The sequence below is a fragment of the Camelus bactrianus genome, chromosome 2 (genome assembly GCF_048773025.1).
Source record: "Camelus bactrianus isolate YW-2024 breed Bactrian camel chromosome 2, ASM4877302v1, whole genome shotgun sequence".
NCBI lineage: Eukaryota > Metazoa > Chordata > Mammalia > Artiodactyla > Camelidae > Camelus > Camelus bactrianus.
In genome coordinates this window covers 90,912,373-90,930,326 of record NC_133540.1, presented here as the reverse complement: position 1 = coordinate 90,930,326, position 17,954 = coordinate 90,912,373, and the positions used below count along the sequence as shown (strand labels likewise).

Genomic DNA, 17,954 nt, shown 5'->3' with positions numbered 1-17,954 from the left:
CCACAGGGACTTAATACATACAGATGGCAAAAAAGAAAAGTGGCTGTCGCTAAAGATGGTAAGGATGTAAAGCACTAGGAACTCTTGAACACTGCTGCTGTGAAGGGGTTTGAGATATAAGTACCTAAAGGAAATAATTTGACAGCATGTAGTGAAGTTGAATGTACCATATCTTTGACCCAGAAATTCTGCCTTCTTAGACATGTCCAGTAGGCAACGTGGAAAATGATGTTTTTGATGTGCTAACGCACCATTAGATGTAAGACAAATTTCCATCAAGAGCATAATGGACAAAAGCATTTATAGCAGGGAAAATAACTGTACTGCGATATGGATTAAATTCAAAAATATGATTTTAAGTGAAAAAAGGCAATTTGCCCAAGAATAGATAAGATTTATCTATAAGTTTTAAAAATGAGACCTATGTATCATTTAAAGATATTAGGTATGTGGTTAAATTAGAAATCAGTGCAAGCAAATGATAAATACCAAAAGTCAGAGTGACGGTGACCTGTTGGCAGTAGGTATGGGAGGGATGCACACGGTGACCTGTTGGCAGTAGGTCGGAGGACAGTATGGGAGGCACAGGGCTTCTGCAGTGGTTCTCTGCTAACTATTCCACTGGTTGTGGGTACGGTACAAGGGTGTTTTCATTATCACGCTTTATAACTTGCATGTATGACACATTATATGTGTCAAGTATTTCATAACTTGAAAAATAAAAATAAACATCAACTCTAACTAGATTCTTTTTGCCAGACCATTAATAGATGTACTTAGTAAATGACAATGAAGCTTTTCTCACCAACGTGCTTAAAATATGTTGCTCCTTTTCCCTTAAAAATCTACTTACTCATCAGTTTACCTATTATGAGAAGGTTCCTTTGGAACTTAGTTTTAGTCTTATCTCAAGGATCCATGACCTTCCTAGACTTTAGTTTTGTCATCTCTAACATTGGGATATCATACTTTTGAATTTAATCCCTAACTCATGAAGCTGTTGCAAAAATTATACAGATACATCTTATTGAAACCGATGTTAACAGTTATCTCCTCGTTCAGATTTTTTCACTAAACACATGGCAAACATCTGCTGTGCTACAAATGCTGTGAGGGGTACAAAATAAATAGGATGTAATGCCTTTTCTCAAGGAGCTAGATTTATTCACACACAACTAGACGATGCTTCCGCAGGGGATGTAATTGTGGAATATAAACAGTGTTAAAGAATCTTGTAAGAGGAAAGAGTTGGTTCTGTAAATTCAAAGGCTTCATAGAGGTGGCGGCATATGAGATGAGCCCTCAATGATTTGATTTTCTTTGCTCTCGTGTATGCAAAGCTCCCCTACACCTTTCCCACGTTCCACTAAGCACTCCCAGTGTTGCAGGTGAGTCACCACAGCCCCCTGAAGAGTGGGGTGCTGCTAGGAAGGACTCTTAGCCTCTCTCACTCACTCTTCCACCCAGTGGAAGCCATCCACGTTGTCCGTTTTAGTGGATGGATGTTAGTATCATAAGGACATGAAATCCTCTTTGGTTATTGGTGGACAGAGTAAACAGATTCCATCTTACCCTTGTCTAGACTTGGGCAAAGCAAGTGCCCTAAAAATGCCACATAAATATTTTCTTTGGAAGGTACATCTCCATGAATCATCTGGCTTAATTAAACTGGTCATTTTGTATCTTTTTTTTTTTTTTAATGTGAGCAAAAGAACCAATAGCTGACACATTTACTGACCCAGAGAGAAACTTCTGGGAAAAAGCTACTGCTTCCTGGACAGCAGCTCCAGCAAGCCACAGCACTGATTTTTCTGTCTAAAGGAACCAATCATTGCTGCAGATTTAGAAGCATCTTAATATCTTCTGGTTGATTAAAATCTTTGGAGACTTAATGTTTTTAAGCTTTCAGCATAATGTAAGCTGCCTTTCATGATGGGGATTGAACAGAGAGACAAGGGAAAACCTGTGTGCAGCTTCTCCAGAGATTCTTCATGAAAGCTTAGTTCTGCTAGGAAAATTTTTTTTAAAAAGGAAGCATGGAAGACTGTCTTCTTTTCTTCTGGAATAATCCCTTTAAAACATTAGCCAGGCCATGCATAACCCTCTTATTAATACTCCAATGGCCTCTTAGGAAAAGAAGTCTGAAGTTCTTTCTGAGGTTTGCTGGACCACTACACAATCCGCCCTCACTGCTACCTCTCTTCCCTCCCACACCAGGGCCCAGACACAGTGACCTTCTTGCCAATCCCTGATCTTAACCATGCATGTTCCCAGAGGCTAGAGCCTTTGTACCAGCTGTTTACCTGTCAGAATCACCCTTGCTCAGATTTCTCAGATCACTCATTCTTTTTTTTTTTTTTCAAAGATTACCTTTTATTTATCTTTTTGAAAAAAAAAATTTTAATGGCAGTACTGGAAATTGAACCCAGGCCCTTGTGCCTGCTAAGCATGCGCTCTACCACTGAGCTCTACCCTCCCCTCACAGGCCTCTCATTCTTATTTCACATGGATTTCTGCTGATATCTGCTCAAATGCAGTTCCTCAGAGAGGCTTTTCTGATCAGCCTATTTAAAATATAGTTCCTAGAGTTCTCAGTACCTAACTGCTGTATGTGCCACATAACATAAGCCACTGTCTGGCAATATTATGCATGATATTATATTTTTATGCTGGTTCTCCCCTTTCTTTTAAATGTAAGCTCTAAAAGGACTGCGGACTTTGTATCCTGATGCTTGGTACAGTGGTGATTTTCAATAAACATTCTTTGAATAAATAAAGATAAGAACTTGCATTTCTGTTGCCTAGAAAAGAAAGGGTTAAAGAAAAGATTGAGGCTCTGCGGTGGTATCCATGCTGGTACAAGGCAGAGGTAGTGTGAATTTTTATAGAAAATGCACAGAACTTCACATCATAAGGTCCAGGTCCGTCTGTATTAGGCACATGACTTTGAATAGGTCTGAGTGTCAATTTCCTGCAACCAAATGGATTAAAGTTGATATGATCAAGGGAGGGAAAGAAAGTGGTAAGTTTTCATAAATCTTAAAATCTTAATATAATTATTGCCATCTCTTTGGGCCAGTACATAAATACAAAAGCAAAACCAGGTACTCAAAGTTTATTATTTTCAGAGCTAGGAAAACCCTCCCAACCATCTAATGAACTTCCAGTAATCCTAAAAAGGAAAATTTAGGTGCAATTTAAAAAAATGAGTTGAAAGGCTGTTACAGAACAATAAAATACAATGTTTTTATATATACATGGATACAAATGCAATTATAAGCATTGCTTTTTTGTCTCTTAAATTTCAGTCTTTATAAAACCAGGCAGGATTTTCATATTGGTTCTTTCTCTGAGGAGTAAGTAGAATCATCATATTCCCAGTCATGTCTTGGGTATAATCTTTGAGAGTCATTCTGTGTTGATGAAAGAAAACAGTAAAAGCCCACTTCAAATTAGGTTGTTTCAATTCCCATTTTCTAATAAGGATATCCTTGCTGTTGTGTGATAAATACCAGAAAGCATTAGTAAAAAGGTACATTTCAAGAGATTTTTAAATGTAAAACAAGCGTTTTAAATATTCACATTTGAATAAATAAATGAGGGCTGGGTTTTATAGGTCACTGACTCATAATTTTTTAGTGAGGGCCTGTTTTGCTATGTTAACCTGATTTGTTTAATTTTTTTAACCAAGACTATTGCCATATTATTAAGCTAGTCCATGTGTAATGAAGCTGTTCAAATGTGCATGTTGAAATCCAGGTATAATTTGTGGGTCTGTTTACTTGAGGGAGGTGGAAGGTGGTTTTACTAAAATAATACCTGTATGTATTGGAGATGAAAAGTACATGCGAAGTAACCCTTGTGGAAGGAAACCAGCTGTTTGTTTTGCAGGACAGGATTTCAGTCACATACACTGCCTCGATTCAATGAACGGGTCTTCTGTTGCTCTGGCCTTCTTTCCTGTCTCTGTTCTATGCACAGAGTTCATTGACTAGAATCTTAGAGAAGTGGGGTGGGGGCCTAATCGGAAAAGACAGATGAGGCTACTACCCCCCATTCATTACCCTGAGAGAGTTCCTGCTCCTCAGTCAGGGCTGAGCTCAGATGTCACCTCCTTGCAACATCTTCCCCAGCCGTCTTCTCCCTAACGTTCCAGAAGAATATGTCTGTCTGCTCTCTGAGTTTAGCCTAATCTTCTACTATTATCATGTTTCACGTGACATTTTATTAATCACGTCTGTGTAAGTCTTCCCAATACTCTGAGCTTCTCCTGGTCAACTCTGTATCTGTAACTTAGCACAGAGCCTGGCTTATAGTGAGAGCTGGCTCTGTTGTTTCAGAATAAATAAGTTAATGCAGTTGCTACCACCACCCACTACCGTGAGAGGGACTGAAAGTGGACAGAGTCCAGAAAAAGTTAAGATTGGATGATCCCATCCCATCCTGGCTTTTTCTTTGGACTGCCAACATTTAGAGGGTGCAGACAACGTGCATAATGGTTTTTAAGGACTGTCCAGAATTTTAAGCCCTTCTTCTTCTCAATAGTGGTCCCTTTCCCACACTCTCAATTCTGTTATTACTTTTCCCTGTTATGACAAAGCTAGAAGTGCACAAGGGTCCATCACTTCTGCCTTCTCTCCTCTTACCAATGAATATCATTATTGATTTGAAAATTACTCATCTGCTTGTCTTGAGCTTCACCTCTGTTGTAATGATCTCCCTTTACCAAACCAGCCCTCTAGGGGTTGTGGGCATAGAGGTGTGTGCATGGAACTTTCTCCAAAGTAATGAGATATACCGTTGTCCCTGCAAAAGAATAAATGAGAGGGTCAGTGGAGTGTGTGTGTGTGTGTGCGTGCGCGCGCACCATGGTGGGAAGAGGAGGGTGGATATGTAGAAGTAAGATTGGAGAAGTTAGAGGGAAATTTAAAGAACATGAGTTTTATGGTCTCTGAAAATTTTTTTGACATCCTCTTCCAGGTTGATTTCGGATTTGCCAAGAAAATAGGATCTGGACAGAAAACATGGACATTCTGTGGAACTCCAGAGTACGTAGCTCCTGAAGTCATTCTCAACAAAGGACACGACTTCAGTGTGGATTTTTGGTCCTTGGGAATTCTAGTGTATGAGCTCCTAACGGGCAAGTAAGTACCTACAAGTTGTGTTCAGCCTTTTCTTACTAATGGTAACAAATATATGTAATTTAAGAATTTAACATTTTGGGGGTGTTTTTGATTAAGCACGATGCCTCTTCCTCTCCGTATTATGTCATATATAGCATGCTTGCTAGGTCATGACACCGTGAAAAGGCTCAGGAAGCTGCAGGAAAGGAGTGCAGAGCTGCTGTGGTGTGCCTGAAAATGGCAAGGCCTGTAAACACAGGTAGCATATTAAGTGGATAAAGGTTTTGGTAATCCATCATAGAAATAAGAACAGGAATTGAAATTGTGGGCTGTAATTATTTCCTCATTTTTTTTGTAGTTGAGAAAATAGCAGTCTTAGGTCAATTAAATCCATTGATCAATTAAATTTAACCATGTTCTTCCATCTTCCCCCCAAATCATTAGCCAGAATAGCTAAGAGAAAGCAACATTGATGGATTTAAATTTTAATCCCTTTGTCAACTGCGTTCTAGAGGTGATAATGAACAGAGACAAGACACAGTGGGAGTTTTAAAGTTAAAGTTGGATTGTCATTCCTGAAGCCATTAAAGGGCTGTACTAATGAATGTGAGATCCCAAATATTCAATGTGCATGCACACACCCTTATTCCCTCACATTTGTAAAGCACTTTACAGTTTACTAAGCACTGACATGCATATTATCTAGTTTAGTTTTCACAAACTTGGGTGGACGTTAAAGCAGGATCTTTAAAAACTATTTTATGACTTAAATTTCTATTATGATTAGTTTATGATTTAAATCTTATAGATTAAAAAACTAAGCCGGAGAGCTTCCTATCTAAGATCAGGGATTTGATCCCAGGTTTTCTTTCCATTACACACGTGCCTTACACATATGTGTTTTAATATAGTGCTTGGAAAATACACACAGGATTCAGATCAGTTTTCTTTCCAGTTTTCTACCTCCATTTCTCATGAGCTGATTTGGTCATCCTTATAAACCTTTACAACCGAATATTCTAAGTCTTGATTTCAGGGAGGATTTGCATGTGGAACGCTATAAGGAATGCTGGAATGAGCCCAGTGATGGGGATTCAAGTCTCAACACATACTTTTCAAAAAGAGAGTTTCATAGAATCTTCTTTGAACTTTTGACACTACAGATGTCAACGTTGGATTACCTGTGGCTCCTTCAACGTCCTTGTCCACATGCATTGAGCAAACAGATATGAAAGATTATTTTATATTATCTGTAATCATTTTCAAATATTCATTGCTTAAGATTTTGAAGGAAAGAAGAGAAATTTTTTCAGACAGTTATTTCAGAGAGAAAGTTGCTTAAGGTCTCAGGACGCAAGGATTTCTGTTTCAAGAATTTGTTTCTTCGTCCCTGGAAAAGTCTTCAGCTGCATTTCTAAAAGATACATGATGATCTTTCAGGTGGCTGGAGAACATACATTTCAGTCTTCATCAGCTGGAGTAGATTGTTACAAGAAGTAGGGAAATACAGTGAGGGAATGAGGAAGGGGGAAAAAAAACCTCAGTAACTTGGAGTTGCTAACGTGGCCTTGAGCTGTCAGAAAGAAGCTGAGAATTTGTTTTTGTAAAGGCTTTCAGAGTAGGGTGTGAGAAGAGTTTGTTTTAAATACCCTGAACTCTAGAGAGTCGGGAGGTAAATGAAAACAAGGAAAGAAATGAAATAAACAAAACAAAACACAGTTGTGATATTATACAGTATTTTCCTTTCTCTTTCTGGCTTACTTCACGTAGAATAACAATCTACATATATATGTATATATATACAAAAAATAAAGAACATGTAGACTTTACATTAAAAAACATAGTTGTAAATATATAAATAGATGGAAGATATTATAGCAATGGTTTTTGTTTCCCACCTCATTTTTGTTACAAGTGAAACAAAGATTATAGAAAACCGACCTTGTTTCAAGTTTACTACCAAGAGTGGGAACTCTCACCGGTCAGAAGTCTCAAGCATGACCAAGATATAGCAGAGTTGTTCATAAAAGTCATCTTTAACTTTCAAAAATTAAATAACTATAGAATAGGCATTAAAGTGGTTTTGAAAGCAGAGTGTATGCGTTAACATGTTGCCCAAATTCAATGGTTAATTTCCAAAGCTTTCTTACTCATCTGAGCAACAGTTTCCTTGAAATGCTCCCTTCACGTGGCTTCTAGGACCTCCCTTCCTCTCATTTCTCTTCCTGTGCTAGAGGCTCCATCTCAGAGTTCATTGCTGGATCCTTCTCTTCATCCTGACCCCTTCGGTGGTCATTGGCCACTTGACTTCTTTTCTGTCTATTCACTCCTTGGGTGATATCATCCAGTCCCATGGTCGTAACTACTGTCTGATAACTCCCCAGAATCATGCCTCCAGCCCTGACCTCTTCCCTGAATGCCAGACTCATAAATTCAGCTGTTCGCTTAACATCTCTATCTGGATGTTCAAGACATAAGTCTGGAGTTTCTGCTTCATAAGCTACTCCGCACCCTTGCCTCCCACCCTCAACCCTTACCCCAGTCTTTAATCGATTCCATAGGTCAAAACACTTAGCATCATTCTTGAATCTTTTCTTTCTCCTACACACAGCATTCACCCCATTAGCAAATCCTGTTGGCTTTATCATCGAAGTAAGTCGAGAATCCAAACACATCTCACCACCTTCACCCCTACCATTCTAGTCCAGGCTGCCAGACCTTCCTTTCCCCACCACGAGTACCATCACCGTTTATTTTCAACACATTTTTAAGAAGCTTACTCTGGCTGCTGTAAATTAGATCACCAGACTCAGAACACATTCCCAGGTCCTTACCATCGCCCATGAGATCTCTGCGATGTTCCCCTATCTCTTATACTCCTCCCCTGCTTACCACTCACTCCAGCAGCATCACTGCCCTCCTCACTGTTCCAGGGACAACCTGTGTCCACTCCTGACTCGTGGCCTTTGTCCTTGCTGTCTTGGAGTCCTTTGCCTACAAGAAAACAGTGTGGCTCATTCACTCCTCTTCGTTCCCACCTCTGCTCGATTGACAATGTATGAGAGAGGCTTTTCCTGTCCACTCTGTCTCACAAAATCACACCTCTCCCTCTCCCTCTTTGTTCTCCCCTCTATTTTTCTTTTCTGTGATTATGACCACTTGACAGATTACCTCTACATGTGTTTGTGTGTCATTTGTTAAGTGATGTGAAATTAATGAAGCTATTTTCTAGCATATATCCAGATTTAGTGGAACACTAACCTGTAAGAGAGGGGGAAGGAAGAAGAAAGGGAGGGAAGGAAGAAAAAGAAAAGAAAAGAGGCTTAGTTAGAACCGTGTCTCAGATGCTGGTCCAAGTGTCCTGTTCTGGCTTTTCTCTAGCCCGCCCTTTTCTGGGATTGACCAAATGATGACCTACAATTTGATTCTCAAAGGAATTGAAAAAATGGATTTTCCCAGAAAGATAACAAGACGACCTGAGGATTTGATTCGGAGGCTTTGCAGGTGAGAGTCATTATTAAAAACCCCTTGTTCTTGGGAAAAGTGTGAAGGCTTCTCATTTCTGCTTCCACACATTTATTTTATTTTTTTCACACATTTAAAACTCAGGTATATATTTACTTTTTGTACTTTTCTATGTAGCCAAATTATATTTAAAGAAAATCATTTTCTATCTTGCAGTCTATGCCAGGAGTTTGAGTTTACTTCGTATTATGGAAGCACAGAAACTACTTATAGTTCAAAAGAGATGCAGATTACTCAGGTCATCGTTGAGAATCGTCTTTGTCTGTCATAGAGGAAAATAGACCACAAACCTTAACTCAATAAAGGAGTAATTTACAGCCTTGTTACTTTGAGAGAGAATCAGTGGTGATGATAAACGTGTTACTATATGCCCTCTTTCAATCTTCATTTGAAAAAACGTACTGCTCTGGCCTCATTTTAAATTACTACTTACCATTAGAAATAATTTATTGGAGAATAGAAGATTTCTAGAATTTTATTTAAACTTCATTTTGTCACTGTTTTTTTGGTTTTTGTGCACATCTGAACTTTTTAAAAAGCAGTAAAGTTTAGTAAATTTAGAATGTGAAACCTAGCTGTGGGGTTGCCCGCAGAAATTTCTGCCTGCTTCTAAAATTCCAGCTCTATTGTAAATGATTCTTTAAAGCTTTCCTTGGTTTTCCTAGTAGAGTTGGTAAAATAGCACCATCCTGTTCTTTTAAGCATTTATTCACAGCTTATTTAAAGCACTGGGAGATATCTACTATCTATATTCATATCTATCAATCTATATACTGGTATACATATATTTTTCATATTCCTAACTGTAATTTGGCTGTGGATCCCCCAGGGAGGGCACACATTTTCCATCTCCCTATACTCAGATGCTCCTGGTCTATGAATATTGTTGACAAAATGAATGAATGAATGAATAAAGAAAGAAAATTTGTTAAATTTTAATGTAAAATTTACTCAAGTATAATTACTATAAACTGACTTGAAAACTTTTACTACAGGCAAAATCCAACCGAGAGACTAGGAAATCTGAAGAATGGCATCAATGACATTAAGAAACACAGGTACATAGTTACTTCTCTGCCCAGAAGACTATAGAGATTTGTTTGTAAAGCTTGGTAATCTTGCAGCTTCTCTCAATATGCTGCAAAGATCCCTACACAGATGCTCAGTTTTTCCTTTTTGGTGCTTTATTTTTAATTTGTGTTTTATTGGCTACAATAACAATGATCAGTCGCAAAGTGATTTCACTAATGCTGGAAATTCATATCAAGTATGGATGAAGTAATAAAACAAATTATAAATTACATTTTCAAGTTATAACAACTTAGCTTCTTATTGGCTGCTATCCTTAACTTTTTAAAATATTAACTTGGATTCTATAAAGGAATTAGGTTCCAATTTTGACATTAGATTTGTAATGAAAGTAGGATACAGTCAAGGTTGTCAGTATGCAAGAGAATGGGTCAGCAAAATCAACAGTTAAATAGTATTCTATTTAATTGTTAATTAATATTATATATTTAGTTTAAATACACTTTTCCTTTGACTGGCTCTCCACAGTTTGAAGCCTCATGCTGTATTTTACTCTTTGGGTAAGGTACATTGATTCCCACGACACCTCAGGCAATGTGTTATCCTTGGGTAGTAATCTAACATGGACCTTTTCAGGTCTGTGAATTTCTAAAGCTGGCCTTTAAAATCATCAAGAACTCCCATAATGTACACTGTCTGATTTGGTTGTTCATATGTGGCTGCTCAGATCTTGGAGGATTTTTTTAATCGATGCTTAGCTAAATCCTGCAGTCTTCAAGATGTTTCAATTTTGCTTACAACTTGTGAAATCTCACCTATTGATAGTACAGAAAATAAATGTGAGAATTTTGTTATTGAAAACCTTTGAGCACGCTGCTGTGTTCACTTTCAGAAATGAAAACACCTTCCAGTATTTTATTCCTCTCTGGATATATTCACTGAAGAACTAGGGGCACATGAACACAGTGTGAAAATAAAGGGGGAGATGCTGCTGTATAGAAACGCTCTTCTTTTTCTGAACAGTAGTGGTGCAGCTTCAAAAAAAAAAAATCCCCAAGCTGCCAACCCTGCTCTAGCTATTCATGAACGTTCTTGAAATAAAGCCATGTATTCAACATTGTAAATTCATATCGCGCTCTGCCTTCAGGATGGATCAGGAAGGGGAGAAGAGGAAAGGAGGGAGGGAGAGATGGAGACAAACAGAACATCTGTGGATTTTACAGACATCAAAATGCTTAGTGTATTTTATTGTTCTTTGCCATCCTTTAGATTGTCTTCAATGTAAAGCTTATTCTTTGTCTTAGATTCCAATTTGTCTTTCTTCCTACATGCTGTTACCACAATTTCTTTTCTCATTATAAAATAACACATAAACACACCATTCGTATTGAACAAACAAGTGTCCTGTCAATTAAAGTCCCTCTTCCAATGTGTTTTCCTCTTTTGTCTCATTAAAGAACCGTCTTCCTCTTCGTGTTTTGCTCTGGGGCAGTTGGGAAATAGAAGTGATGTAATTGTTAACAGGTTCCAGTTTTAGCTCTTACTTCTTATTTACCTGAGGCTCATTTAAATGTAACTGTCAAATTGTGATTGGATGCACATGCAAATTGATGCTAAAGGATTTTCTCACCTCAGCGTGGTAATGAAGAATTTTGAATTTCCTTCCCCATAGGGATTAATCTGCCCACTCTTCTTAACAGACAGAGTGTTCTTTGCCAAGTAACTGAAGCATCGGAGCGCAGTGTGTAGGGCAGAGTTCACTAATAAGATGTACCAGATTTACACAGTAGCTTCCGATGAGCCCGGGGGGCTCAAAGACGTTATTTCACCTCATTTTCATAGTGCTTCTAAGATACAAAGCTGGGTCAGGGAGGTCTGAAAAACAGATCTCTTTCTTCTTTGAAGTAGGAGTGTTCCAAAACCTTCCTCCAAGGCATGTAGCATCTCTACCAACTATATTCTTGGAATTTAAAAAAAAAAATTCTTTTTTAAGGTTTGCCATCAGATTTTCCCACTCTAATTTTTTTCCTTAGAGAATTATTTACTTAAATTTTGTATTTAAAAATAATACAGTTAAACCTGGCATACTGTTCCATGTTTGTTCAGTCTGTGTTGAATCATCTTTCCTGAAAATAGAGTTCTCCCCTCCTATTTATGAGTTAATTTATAAACTAGGCACCAATCATGTCTCCTAGCCCCTATCTGAAAAGAGGGGTCATGTATTTGTAGGGTGTAATTAAATCTTTGCTGCTAGGTGGAGGAGTAATTTGTTTCAAGTCTCTTAATGTTACCTTTAATAGTTCTAGTCTCTAAAATTACTCTCAAGAATAACTTACAAGTCTTTTAAAAATGAAGAAGCAATTTATGTGCAGTTGCTGCTAATATTTCTTTAGTGAATATTTTTCACACACGAGTGCATGCTGGCATTTGGATTACTTAAAATGTGGTTAGTGTCATAAAGGCCAAGTGTTAAGTGAATAGCCACTCATGTTAAGTAAATATTGCCAGAAGTCAAACTGTAACAAGTACTCAGCAAGAATGTATAGGCTCTTTGATTCAGTAGAGTCACAGTAATGATTTTTATTAATATTTATGGAGTAGCTTCTGGGTAGAGAGCATTGTGAAATATGTGAAAAGGCATTGTGATGATATTTGATGGCAAAAGAAAAGAATCCACAGAACTGCGTGCCTAGAAATCCCTAACAATGGAGCCTCGATCTGAGCAAAGAAGCTGATGATGGTAAATGGAGGAGAGGGCTTCAGTGGTTTTGCAGCAAGGACAGGGGAGGTCATGCCGCGTGAATGTCTGTCTGACTCGCACTCTTTGATGAGAGTCTCGGCAGTTTAGACCCACATGGCACTTTGGGTTAAGAATGGCATCCGAGATGGAATGTACTAGCGCCTCTCTGTTTTTAGTACTTTTCTGCTTGCTAAGCTTAGACCTGGAATGGGAAATCCAGTCAAGGAGTGACCCAAAACGAACTCTACAGGTGGGAAGAGATTGAAAAAGCTGGAAAAGCATAACTTCGAGTACGGTTGACAGGCAGGACTGTGACAGCCTCCTCAAGTCTCCCAGCCTTCAGTACACACCTCCCACCACCACCCTGCCCCATTGCGCCCCCCTGTGGTTGTTCTTCACAAAGCAGCCAGAATCATCTTGGGAAAGCACATTTAGATTGCCATCACTTCCTTAGAACTTTCTAACGGCTTCCCGATAAGCATAAAATCTTGATTCCTTGCTGTGTTCCACCAGACCGTGCAGGATCTGGCTTCTGGTCGGTTCTCAGGCATCATATTGTTTTCTAGTTTCCCCTCCACCCATCACACTTCAGCTCGTACCAGGCACGCACTTCCATGAAGGCCATGGCCACACATCTTTCCATGGCTTCCCCTTCTCCTCCTTCTGGCCTTAATTCACATAGCACTTCTGCAGATACCAGCCAAGCTGAAGCAGCGCCTCCCAGCCCACTCCCAGCCCGGTCATCATCTACCACTTGACTCTCTTTTATCTTCCTAGTCCTTGTTAGTATCTGAAATTAACTGAAGTATTTGTGTTGTTCACTTTTTTGTTTGATTATTTGTCACCTTCTACCAAAATAAAAATATCCTAAAATCAGGGTCTTTGTTGTTTTTGATGCCTGGAACTAAACTGATTTTCCCTACACTTTTGTTAGCTGGTTGACCTGACCTCAGTGTCCCATTGGAAAAGATGAGTGGCTGTGGAACAGTTTTACTCCTTGTTCTTTGTAAGATTCTGAGAGACAGAGTACATTGTTTCTGTCTGGGAGAAGCAAGGCCTCCTCGCTTCTGGTGTTGCATTTCCAGCCCACCAAGCCTTTGCTGATATGTATCCTAAAGATCAGATCTGCCCTTTTAGACTAATGATTTGGAAGCAATAAATAAAAGTACTTCATCCGGCCATCAGCTTAATCCCATTACAGATTACCATAAAGTACCTTTTATCTTGGAGCTTTTTAGATGCATTTCACCAAGAGCATCACCACGACGGCGGTGTGATGTTTTACGTTTATGGCAGTTGGAGGTTCTATGTAAGCGTCTTCTCTTGTAGAGTCACTCAGTTATGCAACATACATTTATTTGATCCCCTATTTGTGCCAAGAATCATTCCGAGTATTAGGGACACAAGAGGAAATAAAATAAGACAAAAACCCCTGCTCTTGTGGAACTTGCCTTCTATAGGGGAGATAGAAAATAAAGAAGATAATTAAGTCAAGTGTGTAGTAGGTACTTCAGAGAGCAGGAAGTGCTAAGGAGAGAAAATAAAGTAGGGAAGGAGGATGAGAAGCATGGGGGAGGGGTTGGGGGGTTGCAGTGTTGGACTGGATGGCCAAAGAAGGCCTCACTAAGACGACGAGCTTTGAGAAAATGCCTGATGGTGCTGAGGGGACACACCCAGTGGAGACCTGGGGAAAGAGCCATTCAGCTGCAGGGGCCTGAGCGCAAAGGTCTTGAAGTGGGGGCATCCCTAGCTTGTTGGAAGAATGTTGAGGAGACGAATGAGCCAGGGAGGGAGAAAGAGGAATGTCGGCCGGTGGTAAGGTGGGGGGGAGAGGGGAAGGTGATTCTGTACCGTTTATGGGTTATAATAAAGGCCTAGTGAAGACTTCACCTTTTACGCTGAAACTGGAAGCACTGGCAGTTTTGAACCAAAGCCGTGATGTGACCTGACTGATGTTTTAAACGATCGCCCTTGCTAATTGTTTCCCACAGACAAAAGCAGAGGACCTGTTAGGAGGTTATTATAATAATAGTGGCTTGGCCCACGCTGGTAGAGCAAAGGTGTTGAGTATTTGTCAGGTTCTGAATACCGACGTATTGTGAAGGTAACACTGATAAGATTTGCTTCTGGACTGAGATAGGGTGTGAGAGAAAGGATAACTCCAAGGTTTTTGGTTGGAGAAACTGAAATGGCTGAGGCAAGTTTGATAGGGAAAATTGGAGCTTCACTGTGGACCTGACACATGCTAGATGCTCATTAGACACGAAGTGGGGAGATGATCGATGGCAGTTGTAGATATTAGCTTGTAAAGCAATGGGGAGGTCTTGGATGGAAACAGAAATTTGGGAGTGACTAGTTTATAAATGCTCTTTAAAACCACCGAGCTGAATGAGATTATCTAGAAAGTGAAAGTAGTTTATAAAAGAAGAGGTCCAAGGACTGAGCCCCAGAGTCCACCAGCTTCACATGGAAATAGTGGGAAATGAGAAAAAGCACCCAAGAAGGCAGGAGGATAACCAGGATGAAAGCACGTGTCAGAAGCCAAGTGAGGAGGGTGTTTCAGGGTGTGTGAGTGAGGAGCTCTGGCAAATGCTGTTAGTAGTGATATTAAAACTGAGAATTGAGGTGATTGGATGGGATGGAGGGGGTGAAGCCTGACTGCAGTGTGGCCAGGAGAAAATGGGTAGTGTTGACTGAAGAAAACGCACAACCTAAAAGTCACAAGTCATGTTATTCAGAGACCTTACTAAGGACTATAGCCCAGGAGACAGCCTCTCAGATAACCCTGAGGAACTGTTCCAAAGAAGTAAGGGAGGAGCCAAGATACATAGTAGTTTTTGCTAGAAAGACAACAATAACAACAAACAAACCATGTAGTAGGACATCAAAAGATTACTGCCGAAGGGCAGAGGGGCAACACAGGGGTTGGTGGGTAAGAAGGACAAACTGTTAAGTGTAAAATAAGCTACAAGGATGTATTGTACAACATCAGAAATAAAGCCAATACTTTATAATAATTATACATGGAGTATAACCTTTAAAATTGTGCATCAGTATATTGTACACCTATAACTTATATAATACTGTACAGCAATTATACCTAAATTTAAAAACAAAAAGAAAAAAAAGGATTTCTGTGACTCACAAATTCAGACATCTCAAGTTAGTGACTTACTGCTTTTCTATACATGGGAAGATAGAAGCATCTGGGCTCCTTCAAATTATTACTTAGATGTGCATCTTAACTCTCTAGGGCCAGTATCCTGTTTCTCTCCATCCTGAATTCCCCTCAGGGTACACTGTTGGAGGCTGCAGTGGCTGATGGCTTGATGTTGGACAATATTCGTTGTTTACTGGATGGCAAGCAACAGTTTTTGTCTGCAGCTGATACAGTGATTAGATTACTCCTTCAAGTTTTCCCCCAACGGGAAAAGAGAAATGGAGGAGAGTCGAAGGGGAATTCAGGTCAAGGGAGAGCATTTTGTTGTTGGAAGAATTTCAGTGTTTTCTTACTGATTAGAATGACCCAGCAAAGATGATGTGAAAGATTGAGGAGAGAGGAGAATTTAAGGAGCATGGCTGAACAAGGAAGTGTCTGCAGGAGCAGGGGCACAGGTGACCTTAGCTAGAGGCAAAGGCAGTTCCTTTATGGTACAGGAGAGAAGCAGAGCACAGATGTGGGTAAGTAGACAGGGATGCTGGTGGACAGTTGTAGAAGTTCCCTTTTCTGCTCCAATTTTCTTAGTGAAATAGGAAGCCAGGGCATCATTTGGGAGTGAGGATGGAGAGGAGTTTCTGGAAGTTTGAGGAGAAAGGACAAAATGTGAATTATGAGTCTCAGGGAGTGCGACAGTAAGTGGTTTATCAGGAAACTCTAGACTGACTGCTGGGCAGCACTGAGTGCCCCCTTGACGTTAGCGGGCATGGGTTTAAAGTGAGACACACACAGATGTGAACATGGTTGAATATTTTCCTCCAATAACTGGCAGCTGCATTGCAGGCAGGGAGCAAGCGACAAAATGGGTTGACCGCTAACTTGACATGCTAATAGTTCATCACACGAGTAATATTCGCCTGTTCTTTTCTCATTTCTCAGGTGGTTAAACGGTTTTAATTGGGAGGGACTGAAAGCACGGAACCTTCCATCACCTTTACAAAGAGAGGTATGGTATCTGCTGTATTTCTCTCTTGATTTTTTCTAAGTATTTGTTTTTATAAACAGATTTCAGGTGTGTGTGTGGGTGTGTAATAGGTTAAAAGTTTTGAACTAGTTTTTAAATTTAAGTGAAAATCTCATAGCATTTGTGATTATAGGGTCTAAATAGTTTTACCTACTTGATGGACATTAGCTCAGCTCTTAGGAAACGATGACATGTAAATCTAAGTCTCATGGTAGTCAGCATTGGTCAGGCTGACTGCTGGTTATAGAAATATAATGTGCGCCTGTAGATAATTTAAAATTTTTCTAGTAGCCATATTAAAAAGAAGTGGGTGAAATTAATTTTAATTATCATAATATGTTAAAATGCTGTTATTTCAATATGTACCCTACACACTAATGACTAATACTAATGAGATGTTACATTTATTTTTTTCATACTAAATTTTCAAAATCTCAAGCTGATTTCCCACTTTGAGCACATCTCAGTTCTGAGTGGCCACATTTCCACTGCTCAGTCACCACACTTGGTTGGACAGCACAGCTCTAGAGAAAGTAGAACACCTGCCAAGTTGTGGGGAAGAATGTCTCAGGAGTGGTCTAGTCCGCATCCTACAGACTTTATGCTGTGTTCTCTGTAGCGGACTTTTGAAGATCTGTGTCTTTCTTTGTACATTTTTAGATTGACATCTGATTTTTTTTTTCATCATAAAAGTTTAAATCATTGTGGAGAATATAATTTCTAGTATGTTGCAAATATTGATATTTTAAAGTAAAACGTTATTGTTACTTCACCCCTTTAAATATATGCATTGTAATCTAAATGCCATGGCAATTTGAAACTCATCAGTCGTTTAAAAAAATACAGGCAGAAATATTACATCATTCCTTTTCTCTCTGAACTCTTATTTCCACTTTTCCATTACACGTTCCCTATAAAAGTCCATCCTAACGTAAAAGATTTTTATGGTTGATGGTCTTCTATTGATCATTCTTTAAGTGCTTTTCAATTTTAGTTTTATAAATTAACATTTTTTTGTGACAACAAAAGTTTTTCTGGCAACAAATATTTCTTTCAGATTCACTTACAATTACGTTTTTATAGCATGCAGTATCAAACAGCATAAATCTTATAAAAATTTTAAGTAATTATTAAACAAAAATATTTTGAAAAATTATGTAATGAACTTGTAAATAAATATAATTTACTTAGAAATGGGGTCAGACTCCATATAAATTCTATTTCTTTTTAAAATTATTTTTATACAGAGGCAGATACATAATATAAATATATATTATTTTATATAAAATATATATTATTTTATATAAAATATAAATATAAAATTATTTTATACAGAGGTTAAGAGTTGTGTTTCCA

General features: G+C 38.8%; 1 protein-coding gene across 4 annotated transcripts in view; it reads left to right on the top strand.

The window, feature by feature from the left end:
* The window catches only part of PRKG2 (protein kinase cGMP-dependent 2), a 95,340-nt gene that overhangs the window by 73,703 nt on the left and 3,683 nt on the right, over positions 1-17,954 (top strand). For all 4 annotated transcript variants that reach the window (XM_074346070.1, XM_074346074.1, XM_074346076.1 and 1 more), the window contains 4 exons: positions 4,981-5,144; positions 8,505-8,627; positions 9,644-9,706; positions 16,514-16,580. In XM_074346070.1, the coding sequence (XP_074202171.1) occupies positions 4,981-5,144; positions 8,505-8,627; positions 9,644-9,706; positions 16,514-16,580 (417 nt within the window). The remainder of the gene's footprint in view (positions 1-4,980; positions 5,145-8,504; positions 8,628-9,643; positions 9,707-16,513; positions 16,581-17,954) is intronic.